The sequence below is a fragment of the Cnephaeus nilssonii genome (genome assembly GCF_951640355.1).
Source record: "Cnephaeus nilssonii genome assembly, chromosome: X".
NCBI lineage: Eukaryota > Metazoa > Chordata > Mammalia > Chiroptera > Vespertilionidae > Cnephaeus > Cnephaeus nilssonii.
Genome location: NC_137071.1, coordinates 95283221 through 95296220, shown reverse-complemented (window position 1 = coordinate 95296220; position 13000 = coordinate 95283221). Strand labels below are relative to the sequence as shown.

At 41.8% G+C, this 13000-nt stretch overlaps 1 protein-coding gene across 1 annotated transcript; it reads right to left on the bottom strand.

Annotated features, from left to right (window-relative positions):
- Positions 1-1622: 1622 nt before the first annotated feature.
- LOC307096298 (putative MAGE domain-containing protein MAGEA13P) lies at positions 1623-2681 on the bottom strand (the record flags this gene model as incomplete). Its single annotated transcript, XM_079765869.1, has 1 exon — positions 1623-2681. The coding sequence occupies one exon, from the start codon at positions 2679-2681 to the stop codon at positions 1623-1625; it is 1059 nt and encodes a 352-aa protein (XP_079621995.1).
- Between the last annotated feature and the right edge of the window lie 10319 nt (positions 2682-13000).

Here is a 13000-nt window from a genome sequence, read left to right as displayed (position 1 = left end):
GCAGATGATATGTCTAGAACACCTAGTTCAAACATTCTTCCCAAATGTGCTGTGTGATTAACTTAAAAATTCTTATTGTTGAAAGTATTAAGACATTAACCAAATTTACTGTGTTTTTAGAAGAGTTCAGGACATCTTCCATACCAGTCTCAGGTGGAGATTTCTTTCTGTTTTATCCATGACCTAAAAGTAACTGCTAATTGAATTTTTCTATTCTAGACTTTTCTCTCAACTGAGTCTGACACCTGCCACTAGCCAGCTTCACTATAAATAACTCGCACAAAAGAAATCTTAGTTTCTGAAAGTCCCAAACTGTATTGTCTCAGGGAATTTTTACTTGACTACATCCATATGGAGTCCCACCATCTCTCCCCTTCCGTTTACCTTGTTTGTTAGCTCTTAGTGGACATCTCACCATCTTCTTGATGGCATTGCTGCTCCTATCATCTACCATTCTATGACTAGCAGTGTGTCCTGCTAATCCTAATGTCCCCACTATAACCCATGGCCTTCTAAAGAGCAAGCACTCAATTCATGTTTGGGGAATAAATGAGCCAGTGAGAGATTTCAGTTAAGATTTAATTTCTCCTATATTTTTTAATAAGCCAAGAAAATCCAGGTATATATAATTTTACAGAGTAAATGAATGAATAAAAAGTTAGCTATCTTTTATGTTTTCTTCCTCTGTGGCTTAAAACCATATATTTTACTGCTGGGATCTTTCACATTTATAAGGAAACTAGAGGCCCGGTGCACAACATTTGTGCACGGGGGGGGGGGGGGCATCCCCTCAGCCCAGCCGGCACCCTCTCACAATCCGGGACCGCTGGCTCCTAACTGCTCACCTGCCTGCCTGCCTGCCCCAAACTGCCCCTCCCCATGCCAGCCTGATCACCCCTAACTGCCTTGGCCTGCCGGCCTGATCTCCCCTAACTGCCCCCACCTGCCAGCCTGGTTTCCCCCAACTTCCCCCCCTGCTGGCCTGGTCACCCCTCACTGCCCCCCCTTGCCAGCCTGGTCACCTCCAACTGCCCTTCTGCTGGCCTGGTCGCCCCACACAGCCTGCTGTTCTGTCATTTGGTCATCCCTCACTAAACTCCCTGCCAGCCTGGTCGCCCCATGCAGCCTGCTGTTTAGTCATTTGGTCGTCCCTCACTAACCCCCCTGCCAGCCTGGTTGCCCCACGCAGTCTGCTGTTAGATCGTCCATCTGGTCGTTTAGGTTGTGATGACCCCTGGCATTTTATATATTAGGATTCCTAATGTAATGCCATGTTATCTTGTTCTTGTGCTTACTGTTACTATAGCACTTCAGTGAACAAGGACTCACAAAAAGATGGGTGATTTCTTAATTTCTTTTGCTAAATTGTGACCTCTTAAACTTAAACCCGATAAACAGCTATAAATGTTTGACCACTGTTATTAATAAGCTCAGATTCTGAAGCTAGTTAAACCTTTTATTACAAGAAACAACATTTTAAACAAAAAAGATAAAAATCTCCAAATCACCTATATTTAACAGGAACACTAAGGTGTTCCCTCCGTATCCACCCTTGTCCTCCACTACTTAGAACTTTGGCTGCTGTCTTCAAATGGACAGTGAAGAATGATATGCTTCAAACTTCACTCAGGGCAGGAGAAGCTGCTGGAAACGACACTTGAACTTTCATCAGCTGTGGCAATAGTATCATCCAAGGCAACTTCAGCCTGGGCTTTCTCTCTCTCATCTCTCAAAGCTTCCTCATACCAGTTTGTGAGGGAAGTGGGGTCAGTCCCACTGATCTTGGCAAAAAACTTCAGGACTTTCATCTTGGTGGTTTCAGCATGGGCCCTGGGACCCCACAGGAACTCATAACGTGGAGGATCACTATTGGGCACCTGCTGGTACTCCAGGTACTTTTCCTGCACTAGATCTTCAGTGATAAGCTTCCTGGGATCCCCATAGATAAAATTATTCTTCCCAGGATGCACCCCAATCATATTCATCATTTCCAAGATTCTTTCCTCAGAGGCTCGGTTGCCCTCCATGAAGATTATGCCCAAGATAAGTATCAGGAGGCCGGTCTTGGGCATGACCTGGTCATCACTCAGCATCCCATCATAGGTGAGGTCTAGTAATTTGACAAGCACATAAGAGTGGCTGGTGGGGTCCACTTCCTTCAATTCAATGCCAAAGATAATCTCCAGGCACTCACAGGCTTTCTTGAAGACCACAGGGAAGTGATCCTTGTGCTCTCTGATGACACTCTCTAGCATTTCTGCCTTTGTGATGGGCTCCTTTGTTACATACTTGATACTCAGGTACTGCACCAAGTCATATGCCTTATTTTGTAGCACTTTAGTGAACAAGGACTCAGGACTTGGTGGAGTCTGCAAGGTGCTTGGATCCTCTTCTTGGCTGCTGGAGCCCTCACTTGATTTGCTTGATAGAGTGTCTGTGTTGGCAGTGGAGGAGGAGCAGGATCTCTGGAAACTCTGAAAAAGACTAAGTATCCCAGTGGCAGGCAACTCCTCTGGAGTGCCAGGGGTCAAAGAAGAGAGAGAGGAGAAGGAGGTGTTGGTGCTAGTGGCTTCTTCCTCTTCAACTATGGGAGCCTGTACACCTACCAGGCCCTGTGCCTCGCTTGGGGCCTGAAGGTCTTCCTTAAGGTTGCAGCTCTCACTCTTCTGACCGTGAGGCATGGCTTGTGTTGGGGACAGCTGGCCAATTGGGACCTACAGACCTAGAGGAGAGAGGGAGCATGTCAGTACACTTAGCTGAGAAACTTATCCATGGTGGCTCTGACAAAGACAACTCACAGGTCTCCTCTTTAGGGGTGCTCTTGTCACAGGGCTCCTGTTTTCCTTGTGGCCTGTCTCCTAAGATCTAGAAGAAGAAGTGAAATGGCTCCTCAGGGAGTAGCCAGCCAACAGAGCCAGAGGATTTCAGGGCTGAGAGTACACTGGGTAGGGTCATGCACTATGGGGCTCCTTCTGTTCTAGGGTAGGCGGGAACTTGGTTGGCATTCAGGGTATGCACCTCACCTTGACTTTTGGTACTGCCTGGATCTCTTCTGATATGCTGACCTGAGGACACATGCTTCAGACCAAGGCCCTCACCTCCCAATTCCTATGATAATTGAGGCATATCTCAGGATGCAGACTACAGGCACAGTTCTCTCCCCCCAGGTGTTATCAGGAAGGGTGGGGCCACCTGTGAAGTCTCCATTTTTCTGGAGTAGATATTTCCCTCAGTGCACATTCGGAGTCCCAATCTTTCCCATGCCATAGTCTGGACCAGTGGTCGCCAACCTTTCAGACCTCATGGACCACCAGTGGTCTATGGACTATCAGTTGGTGACCACTGGTCTGGGCTACACCACTCTGCTTAGCTCCTTTGATTTCCTAAGGAGGAAGTGAGGGGGGACTACATTTAGCCACACTTGCCTAGGGCCTCCTGGGGCTGATAGCAGGCACTACATGGGTTTCAGTGGGGTCTCCTTTGTCTAGAGTAGGAGAGTCATTATGTTATTAATCTTTACTCCTGAAACTTATTGCTCCATCCCGCACCACAGCAGACCTAACATGCATCCTCAGATTGAAGATTCCACTCTTCAAAAGGAATAACTTCCCCCATCCCATGTGGAAGAAGTGACAGCCTATCACACATGGCCATCTCTGCTTAGTGTCTTCTAGGTATGACATCAGGGGCTGGTGCCAACTGTTCTGGGGGTGGGGTTGCCCTCGGGGCTCCTTCAGAGTATTTGGCTTTACATCTGGCAGGACATCAGGCCACTCTTACCCCCTCACCTGCCATCTTGTCCTCAGACTTCCCTGAGACAAAAGTGAAAAGACACCACATCCAACAACTCCTGTCTGGGGTCTCCCAGAGCTGGCAGCAAGAACAGTGCAGGTTTCTGTGGAATGCACTATCTGTGACTTGGGGAGATACCCTCAACCCTCTTTTATGTAGTCACAACTACTCCTGACAGGGCTTAGGGCACCTACATTCTGCTGACCTGAGAATCCCTCCATCAGGCCATAGCACCAATCTCCCTGGAAACAATGTCAAGGAAGTACGGAGGTTTGAGGGAGGTGCCTCTGTTATAGGATTACCAGGCAGGAGGAATAGGGAAACTGAGACAGCAAAGTTAAAAAAAGGCCAAACAGTGTGGGCAATTTGCAGCCAGCTTGTAACTAACAAGCCATTATCTTCCCCAGCCAAGGACATGAGAACAAATGGTAAAAACAAACAAACAAACAAACAAAACACACACACACAAAAAAAAAACACACAACAACAACAACAAAAAACACACACACACAAAAAAAAAACCTCCCTAATGAGAGAATGCAGAAAGGGAAGGAGAAAGGGGAAAGGATAAAAAGGCACAATTATACTCCTTAAACAGAGAAGTCAGCAGTCTCAAGGCTTGGTAAGATAAAGTTGCCAGACACTTCTCATGAATTTGGGGAAGACCACAACAAAATAAAAAGAGACCTTGAGAATTAATCTGTATCAAAATATTCAGCAGAGGAATTTTGAGACATATAGACAGGATGGTGTAGAATGCCTTGGACCCCCACCCAACCTGCTCTTCAGATTAGCTGAGAGCCCATCTGTGCTTCATAAGCCAGGTGTATAGGTTTGCTTGCTTTGCCTTTTTCAACAAAGGTGTGTGCTTTAATTGCTTTAATAAATTGGCTTTTCACAACACAGTCAAGGTCTCTTGTATAAATTCATTCATATGAGAAGTCAGGGATCGAGGTTGGGAACAGACCTCTCCACTGGCTCAGGGGGCTGTCTGGTAACACCTTTCTGGTGTCGGTGAGAGGTGCCTATAACACCTCTGCATTACAGCTTTGCCCAAGGTTGACAATAGGAGTGAGCCGATGTTGGATGTCTGATGTCGGATGTTGGTTAGGTGGGGCCCTCTCTATCTACACAGAAAAGTTTCCTTAGTCTTTCCTCAGGTTCCTTAACTTGACGCTTGGCAGCACCTGGGACTCTTTCCTCTGTTGATCTGATGTCACAACTCTGCCACTAAGCTTCACTTTCTTCAGATTCCTAAGGCAGAAGTAAGGAAGCATCACATCCAAGAACCTTTTCTGGGGCTTCCCAGGGTTGATCATAAGGGTGGGGCTGGGTTCTCCTCTATCTGCAGTGAGAGCTCCCCTCAGCCCTTTTTCAAATTTCTTACTTTGATTCTTGGCAGGGCTTAGAACTTTTCTTCCTGGTGACCTGAGACCAGCCCCTTCAGACCAGGGATTCATCTCTGGGACATCCCTAATGCAGAAAAGGGAGGGAGGTACCCTTATCTTCCCAGCACTTCCCAGGGTCTCTAGGGCTGACAGCAAGAATTGGGGACAATTTCTATGGGGACCTCTCTGGTTCTGAATTGGGGAGATATCTCAGTCTTCCTCAAGGTATTCATATTTACTCCTGACAGGGCCCACTCTGTTGGCCTGAGGATGTGTCCTGCAAATCAAGGCCATATCTCTGAGACCTTGACATGTAACCGGGGGTGATTTTTCTGTCAACCATGCTTGGAGCCTCACAGGGATGATAGCAGAGGAAGGTGTCTGTGGGAAACTCCTCTGTCTGTGGTGGGAGGTTTCTTCAGGATCCTTACCTTGATGACTGGCAGAGTCTGGGACTCCTCACCTCTCGGACCAGATTCTGGTGATCTCAGTTGAAGCCTTATCTCCCTGGAACTCCAAAAGTCAAAGTCGGGAAACAGTACATCCAAGGATCATGCATAGGGCCTCCCCAGGCTGAAAGCAGACTCAGAACAGTCCGGGGCTCGTTCTGTTCTGTAGTAGCTCCCGACTCCTTAATTAAATACTCTCTGGGAGATTCTGCCCTCTCTGCCAGCTGGAAGCATTTGCTCAACTGCAAGTCTTTCAGAAAATGGTTTTGGTTCCCAGGTTAAATGCTAGATTGGAGGACAGCAGCACCCATGACAGGTGGTGGAGATTCAGAAAAGAAGCATACCTTTCTATGGGGTCTCTTCACCCACCATACAGTTGGAAACATTTTGTTTTAAAAGTTTATTTTCTACACTGAAGATGTTAAGCAGCATGATGTGTGGACTCCCTAATTTTTTTAGATTATCTAATATTGTATTGTTCAGTGCAGTAATTTCCATTTTTCTTAAGCCTCCCAGATATTAATAAATGTATTTTACATCTCTACCAAGCAAGTGTGTGTACCTGTAGTTCACTCTGATGCTTGCTATTCTATTTTTAGTCCATTCCTTTTATTCTATTAAAATATTTTTTAAAAGCACAGTCTTAGACCCTACAGTGGTTTCAGGTGGTTATTAGCATGGACTCTGGAGTCACACTGCATTAATCCAGCCAATCTTTCTGGATATCTGATACTATGCCAGGACGACTTACATCTGTAGTCTGAGGTGATGCCTAGATTTGTGCAGTGAAGCAGGGGCAGAAATTTAAAAAGTTTACTCCTATATATCCTGTCATCTATTACAGGTAATCAACACTCCCAAACTTCACTGCTGCCTCTCACTCCTCCGAGGGAAACACAAGTACCAGTTCAACACAGGGTTCTCATGATTTTGTGTTGTGTGTTTTTTTTTAGATTTTGTTGTTGATATTTTTGGTAGGCTGAAAAATTCATCCAGATGCTAAAGCTCTCATATCCCAGAACCTAGAGCCTGTAAATTCTTCCTTCTTTTGGAAAAAGGTCTTTGTAGATATGATTAATTTAAGAATCTTTTGATGGGAAGATTATCCGGGAGTATCTAGGTTAGCCTTAAATGCAATCACATGTGTCCTTTTAAGAAGGAGGCAGAGGAAGAATCAACAGAGGAGACAATGTGAATGTGAAGCAGAGAGATATTTGAAGATGCTGACCTTGAAGACTGCAGTTATGTCACCACAAGCTAAGAAATGTCTGTAGCTACCAGAAGCTGGGAGAGACAAGGAATAGATTCTACCCTAGAGTCCCCAGTTGAAGTATGGCCCTTTTGGGCACTTTGATTTCAGCCCAGTGAAACTGATTTGGGACATCTGGCTTCCAGAACTCTAAGAGAATAAAATTCTGTTATTTAAGCCAACCAGTTCATGGTAGTTTGATACAGCAGCCCTAGGAAACTGATATATAATCATTTATTTGTTTTCATTCGCCCCTTTACAATTTTCCAGGCTTGATTTTGGGAGTGGAAGACAGCAATACAAATTTCATTGTCATTTTGGCAACTACAGGTAAGTATTTTAAGGAGAATTGACATGTTTACTTACGATATTTTGCTTCACATTAGCGAATATGGTATTATTCTCTATTTATTTGGGACATTTAAAAAAATTCTGAACCTATCAGTAAACTTTTATATTTGCCTATATGAAGAGCTCATACATTTTTGTGACTTGTCACTTCTCTTAGGTAACTTTTGGATTTGTTGCTGTGGTGAATGGGGTATTGCCTATTACATATTCTAATTATTGTTTTCATTTGTCAAAGCTCTGGATTTTGTTATATTGATTTCCCATAGAGTATCTTTTTGAACTCTCTTATTTATTTGCATATTCCACAGACTTATTGCTTTTAATTATCTAGGCAGATGACCATATTGTTGCCAAATTGTATCTCTTTCTTTTCAATATTCTTATCTCTTATTTATTTTTTATATCTTTATCTCTGGTTTTGTGTTCCAGTGGAGCTTTGAACAGTAGTGGGGAGAGTATATCTGTCTTGTTTCTGACTTTAATGAGAATGCTTCTAACATTTCAAGTCTAACTATGTTTGGTGTAGAATTTAGGAAAAGGAGATTTCCTCCTATTCTTATTTTGCCAGAAGTTTGTACCATGAACTCATGTTGAATTTCTTTCAAATACTTTTTCTATATCCATTGGCACAATCAAATCTTTTTCCCCCTTTAATTTGCTAATGTAGGGAGTTACAATTTAAAGTATTTTCTAATGTTAATCATGTTTTCATTCCTTGGGCACAGCCTGTTTGCTTATTTAATTCACTGTTGTGTTGACTATGCTATTTTATGTAAGAGAGTTACTGATATATGAATGAGCTTGGCTCAAGTGTTCTTTTTTTTTGGGGGGGGGGCAAGGTTCTTATTTGTTTTTTGAATCAAGGAGAGCTGGCTAGGGAAAATGAGTTGAATAATTTCCCATTTTTTTATGCTTTGGAAAAGTTTACAAAAGATAGCAGTTAATTTTCCATTATCATTTGGTAGAAGTGACCACCAGAATGATCTTGTACTGGATATTTCAGAGTGGCTTGAGTTTTAAATCCAATTTCCATTTGTATTTCTTTTTTTTTCTAACCCTAACCCTAACCCTAACCCTAACCCTAACCCTATCCATTTGTATTTTTGCATTGAAGTTTTTTTACGGATCAGTTTGGTTATTTATTTTCTAAAATGTGGTCCATTTTACTTAAGATTTGAAGTTTAATGACATAATGTTTATAATAAAACTAGAGGCCCGGTGCATGAGATTTGTGCATGGGGGGCTGTCCCTCAGCTCAGCCTGCACCCTCTCCAAACTGGGACCCCTCGAAGGATGTCCTACTGCTGGTTTACAGGGATCAGGCCTAAACCAGCAGACGACATCCCTCTCGAAATCCAGGACTGCTGGCTCCTAACTGCTCACCTGCCTGCCTGCCTTCCTGCCTGATTGCCCCTAACCACTCTGCCTGCTGGCCTACTCGTCCCCAACTTCCCCCTGCCACCGGCCTGATCGTCCCCAAATGCCCCCCTGCCAGCCTGATCACCCCCAACTTCCCCCTGTGCCAGTGTGCTCACCCCCAACTGCCTCCCCTGCAGGCCTGCTCACCCCCAAATGCCCCCCCTACTGGCCTGCTAGCCCCCACCTCCCCTCCCCACTGGCCTGTTCACCCCCAACTGCCCCCCTGCTGGCCTGCTTTCTCCAAACTGCCCCCCATGCTGTCCTGATCGCCTCCAACTGAACCCCACTGATGGGGTGAGGGACTGAGGGCTGTTTTCAGGCTGGCCACACCACCTTCAAGGTGGGGGTCCCCACTGGGGTGCCTGGCCAGCCTGGGTGAGGAGCTGAGGGCAGTTTTCAGGCTGGCCATGCCTGCCAGCGATCCAGGCTCCCAGGCCCTCTTTTTTTGGTTTTCTTCCTTTTTTCTCAGCGCCTCCTTGAGCAGAGGCCAGGGCTGGCTGGAAGCAGGTATCTGGGATTTATTTATCTTCTATAATTGAAACTTTGTAGCCTTGAGCGGAGGCCAGGGCTGGCCAGGGCGAGCAGGAAGCTTGGCTTCCTCCATTGCTGGGGGCAACGCAAGCCTCCTGCTCGCTCCAGCTCCATGGCCGCAGCCATCTTGGTTGGGCTAATTTGCATACTCGCTTCTGATTGGCTGTGGGTGTAGTGGAGTGATGGTCAATTTGAATATTTCTCTTTTATTAGTGTAGATGTATTGCAGAAACTCCCAAACTTATGTATCAATAGAGAGAATAGTATAAAGAACCCAGTATACCTGAAAATCCACAATATATGGCCAATGTATTTCCAACTATTCCCTCGACTATTCTCTCACCCCTCCATTTCTGCAACTAGAATATTGTAAAACAAGTCCAAGACATAACACCTAAATATTTCAAGCATGCTTTTCATTTTTTAAAATTTTAATTTTCAATTACTGTTTACATTTCATATTATTTTTTAAATATATTTTATTGATTTTTTACAGAGAGGGATAGAGAGTGAGAAACATTGATCAGCTGCCTCTTGCACACCCCCTACTGGGATGTGCCCACAACCATGGTACATGCCCTTGACCGGAATCAAACCTGGGACCCTTGAGTCCGCAGGCCAATGCTCTATCCACTGAGCCAAACCAGTTTTGGCACATTTCATATTATTTTTGTTTTAGTTTTAGATGTACAGCATAGTAGTTAGACAATTATATACTTTACAAAGTGATCCCCCAATATTTCAAGTACATATCTAGCACCATACATAGTTATTACAATATTATTGACTACATTTTCCATACTGTATTTTATATCATCATGAGTATTTATAACTACCAATTTGTACTTTTTACGCCCTTCACCCTTTTCACCCAGCTTCCCCCTGCTAAAAGATAAGGAATCTTTTCTAAAACATAAACTTAATACAATTATTATTTCTAAAAACATCTTTGTTATTAGTGTAAAATATCTAGTTATTTTTCACACTTACCTGAGAGAATACTACTTTTTAAAAAATTGGTTCTTTTAATTGATGTCCAAATATGGTCTATACATTTTCATTATTTATATTCCTTGTTTTTTAAAAAATATATAGATTTCCACCATATCACTACTTTTCCATGGATTGAAAAAGTCTTCTGTGTTTTTTAAAACTTTATTGTTGCAAGTATTATATGTGTCCCCTATTTGCCCTCATTGACCCCTTCTAGCCAGCCCCCTACCCCTGCCCCAGGACATCACCACACTGTTGTCTGTGTCTACGGGTTATGCATATATGCATACAAGTTCTTTAGTTGATCTCTTCCCACCTACCTACCTATCTACCCACTCACCCACCCCGCCTTCCCTATGAGATTTGACAGTCTGTTCCATGTGTCTGTGTCTCTGGATGTATTTTGTTCATCAGTTTTTTTTGTTCTTTATATTCCACATATGAGTAAGATCATGTGAAACTTGTGTTTCTCTGACTGGCTTATTTTGCTTATCATAATACTCTCCAGGTCCTTCCAGGATGACTCCAAAGGGTAAAAGATCTTTCTTTTTTTACAGTTTATGGTCAATTTATTTTTGATAAAAAGGCCAATTCAGTTGAAGAAATTATAGTTTTTTCAACAATTGGTGCTAGAAAAATTAGGTATCTACATGCAAAACAAGTTATAAATTAGAGTTCATCAAAATTAAACACTTTTCACTTCAAAAGACACCATTAAAAATGAAAAGACAATGCATAGACAAGGAGAAAGTACTTACAAATCATGTATTTTCTAAAGGACTCATAACCAGAATAAACAAAGGACTCATAACTCAATAATAATAAAACAACCTAATAATAAATAGGTAAAAGACTAAAAAGAACATTTTATCAAAGAAGATACATGAAAATATGCTTAAAATGGTCCAAGTCCATTGGGGAAATTCAAGTCAATACCATAATGTAAGATACCACTTTATACCCACCATAATGGCTAAAATAAAAAAAAAAATCAATAAATGTTTATATCATTTTAGATAAATTGGAACTTTTATATATGCCATTTGGCATTTCAATTGTTTACACACTTTGGAAAACAGTTAATTTTCCTAAAAATTAAAACATTAACTTACAACAACATTTAGTAAAACAACTAATGTCCACACAAAGACTTGTAAGTGAACATTCATAACAGTGTTATTCATAATAGCCCAAAAGTGGAAGCAAACCAAATGTTCATCAACTGATGAATGGATTTTTAAAAAGCAGTAAGTCCATATAATAGAATTACATTCTTCAATTTAAAAGGACAAACTACTAATGCATTATAGCTCATGGTAGAGCCTCAAAAACATTATGCTAAATGAAAGAAGCCAGATCCAAAGACCACATATTAGGATTCCATTTTCATGAAATTTCTAAAAAAAGGCAAGTCTGAGACAGAAAATATATAAATGCTTTTCTTTGGCTAGAGTGGGAATGGAGATTGATTGCAAATTATTTTGAGGGAATTTGTGGTGGTGCTATTGTCTGAATGTGTTTCCCTAGGTGCATATTTTGAAATCCTAACTCACAAAAATGATCACATTAGGAGGTGAATATGCTCAGGGCATAAAGGTAGAGCTTGTATGAATGGAATTAGTTCCTTATAAAAGAGAATCTAGAGAATTTCCTAGACACTATCATGAAGTGAAGACACAGCAAGAAGGCTATAAACCAGGAAGAGGGTCTTCACCATAATGAGACCAGGCTGGTACCTTGATCTCGGAGGTTCCAGCTTCTGGGACTGTGATAAATAAGTTTCTGTTTTTTATGAGCCAGCCAGTCTCTGGTATTTCATTATAGCAGCTTGAACAAACTGAGACAGGGGGTGAAAGGGTGAAACAAATGTCCTAAAACTAGGTTTTGTTGATTGTTGCACAGCTTTATAAATTTACTAAAAATCATTGTATTTATATTTATAATTGTTAAATTTTATGGCATGTAAATTATAGTTTATTATTAAAGTTATAAAAATATAAATCAGCTAATACTCATAACAATAAGTCTGATTAATTGTTAGTCACCATTAGCCTAGAGTGGTGAAAGTGGCATTGTGCATATTAGTGCCATTAACCATTGGCGAGATTGTTATCTATTTTTTTTAAATGTTGCTAATTCTTACACTCATGTCAATGACCAATAAATATTATCACTCACTGTGCTTTGGTGGCTCAACAAGAGCTTTTACAAAATGAGTTGTATCCTATTAGGCAACCAGAGTTGAATCATTGTCTGATCTTGCCCTTGAACAACTCAGGGATAATTACAAAAATGATTTAATCCCTCTATATACCAAATACTTAATTTAATGGTGACCCATGAAACTAGTAAGTTGTCTGATAATAGATATTTACAATTGAGAGCATAAAAAGAACATCAGTTTTATTGAATTAGGAAGCCAGGTCTGATTTGTAAATCTTTGTTTTCCAGATAATATTTGGCATAAAACAGTGAGTAGTATTTATTTTATTCCACTTAAGAGGTATTTGTTGAGAGTTTCATGTCGGTAGAGTAATCTGAGACATTTTTGAACCATGATACCATGATACCCAGAACTTGTTGGCTCACTGTCTTAGTCCATTCTGCCTGCTATAACAAAGTGCTATAGACTGAGTGGCTTATAAACAATGGACATTTATTTCTCATAGTTCTGGAGGCTGAAAGTCCAATATCAGGGTGCCAGCATGGTCAACTTCTGGTGAGGACCCTCTTCCAGGTTACAAACTGCTTTTTTCTCATTATGTCCTTACATGTTGGAAAGGGCACTAATTCCATTCATGAAGAATCCATGGTCATGACTTAATTAC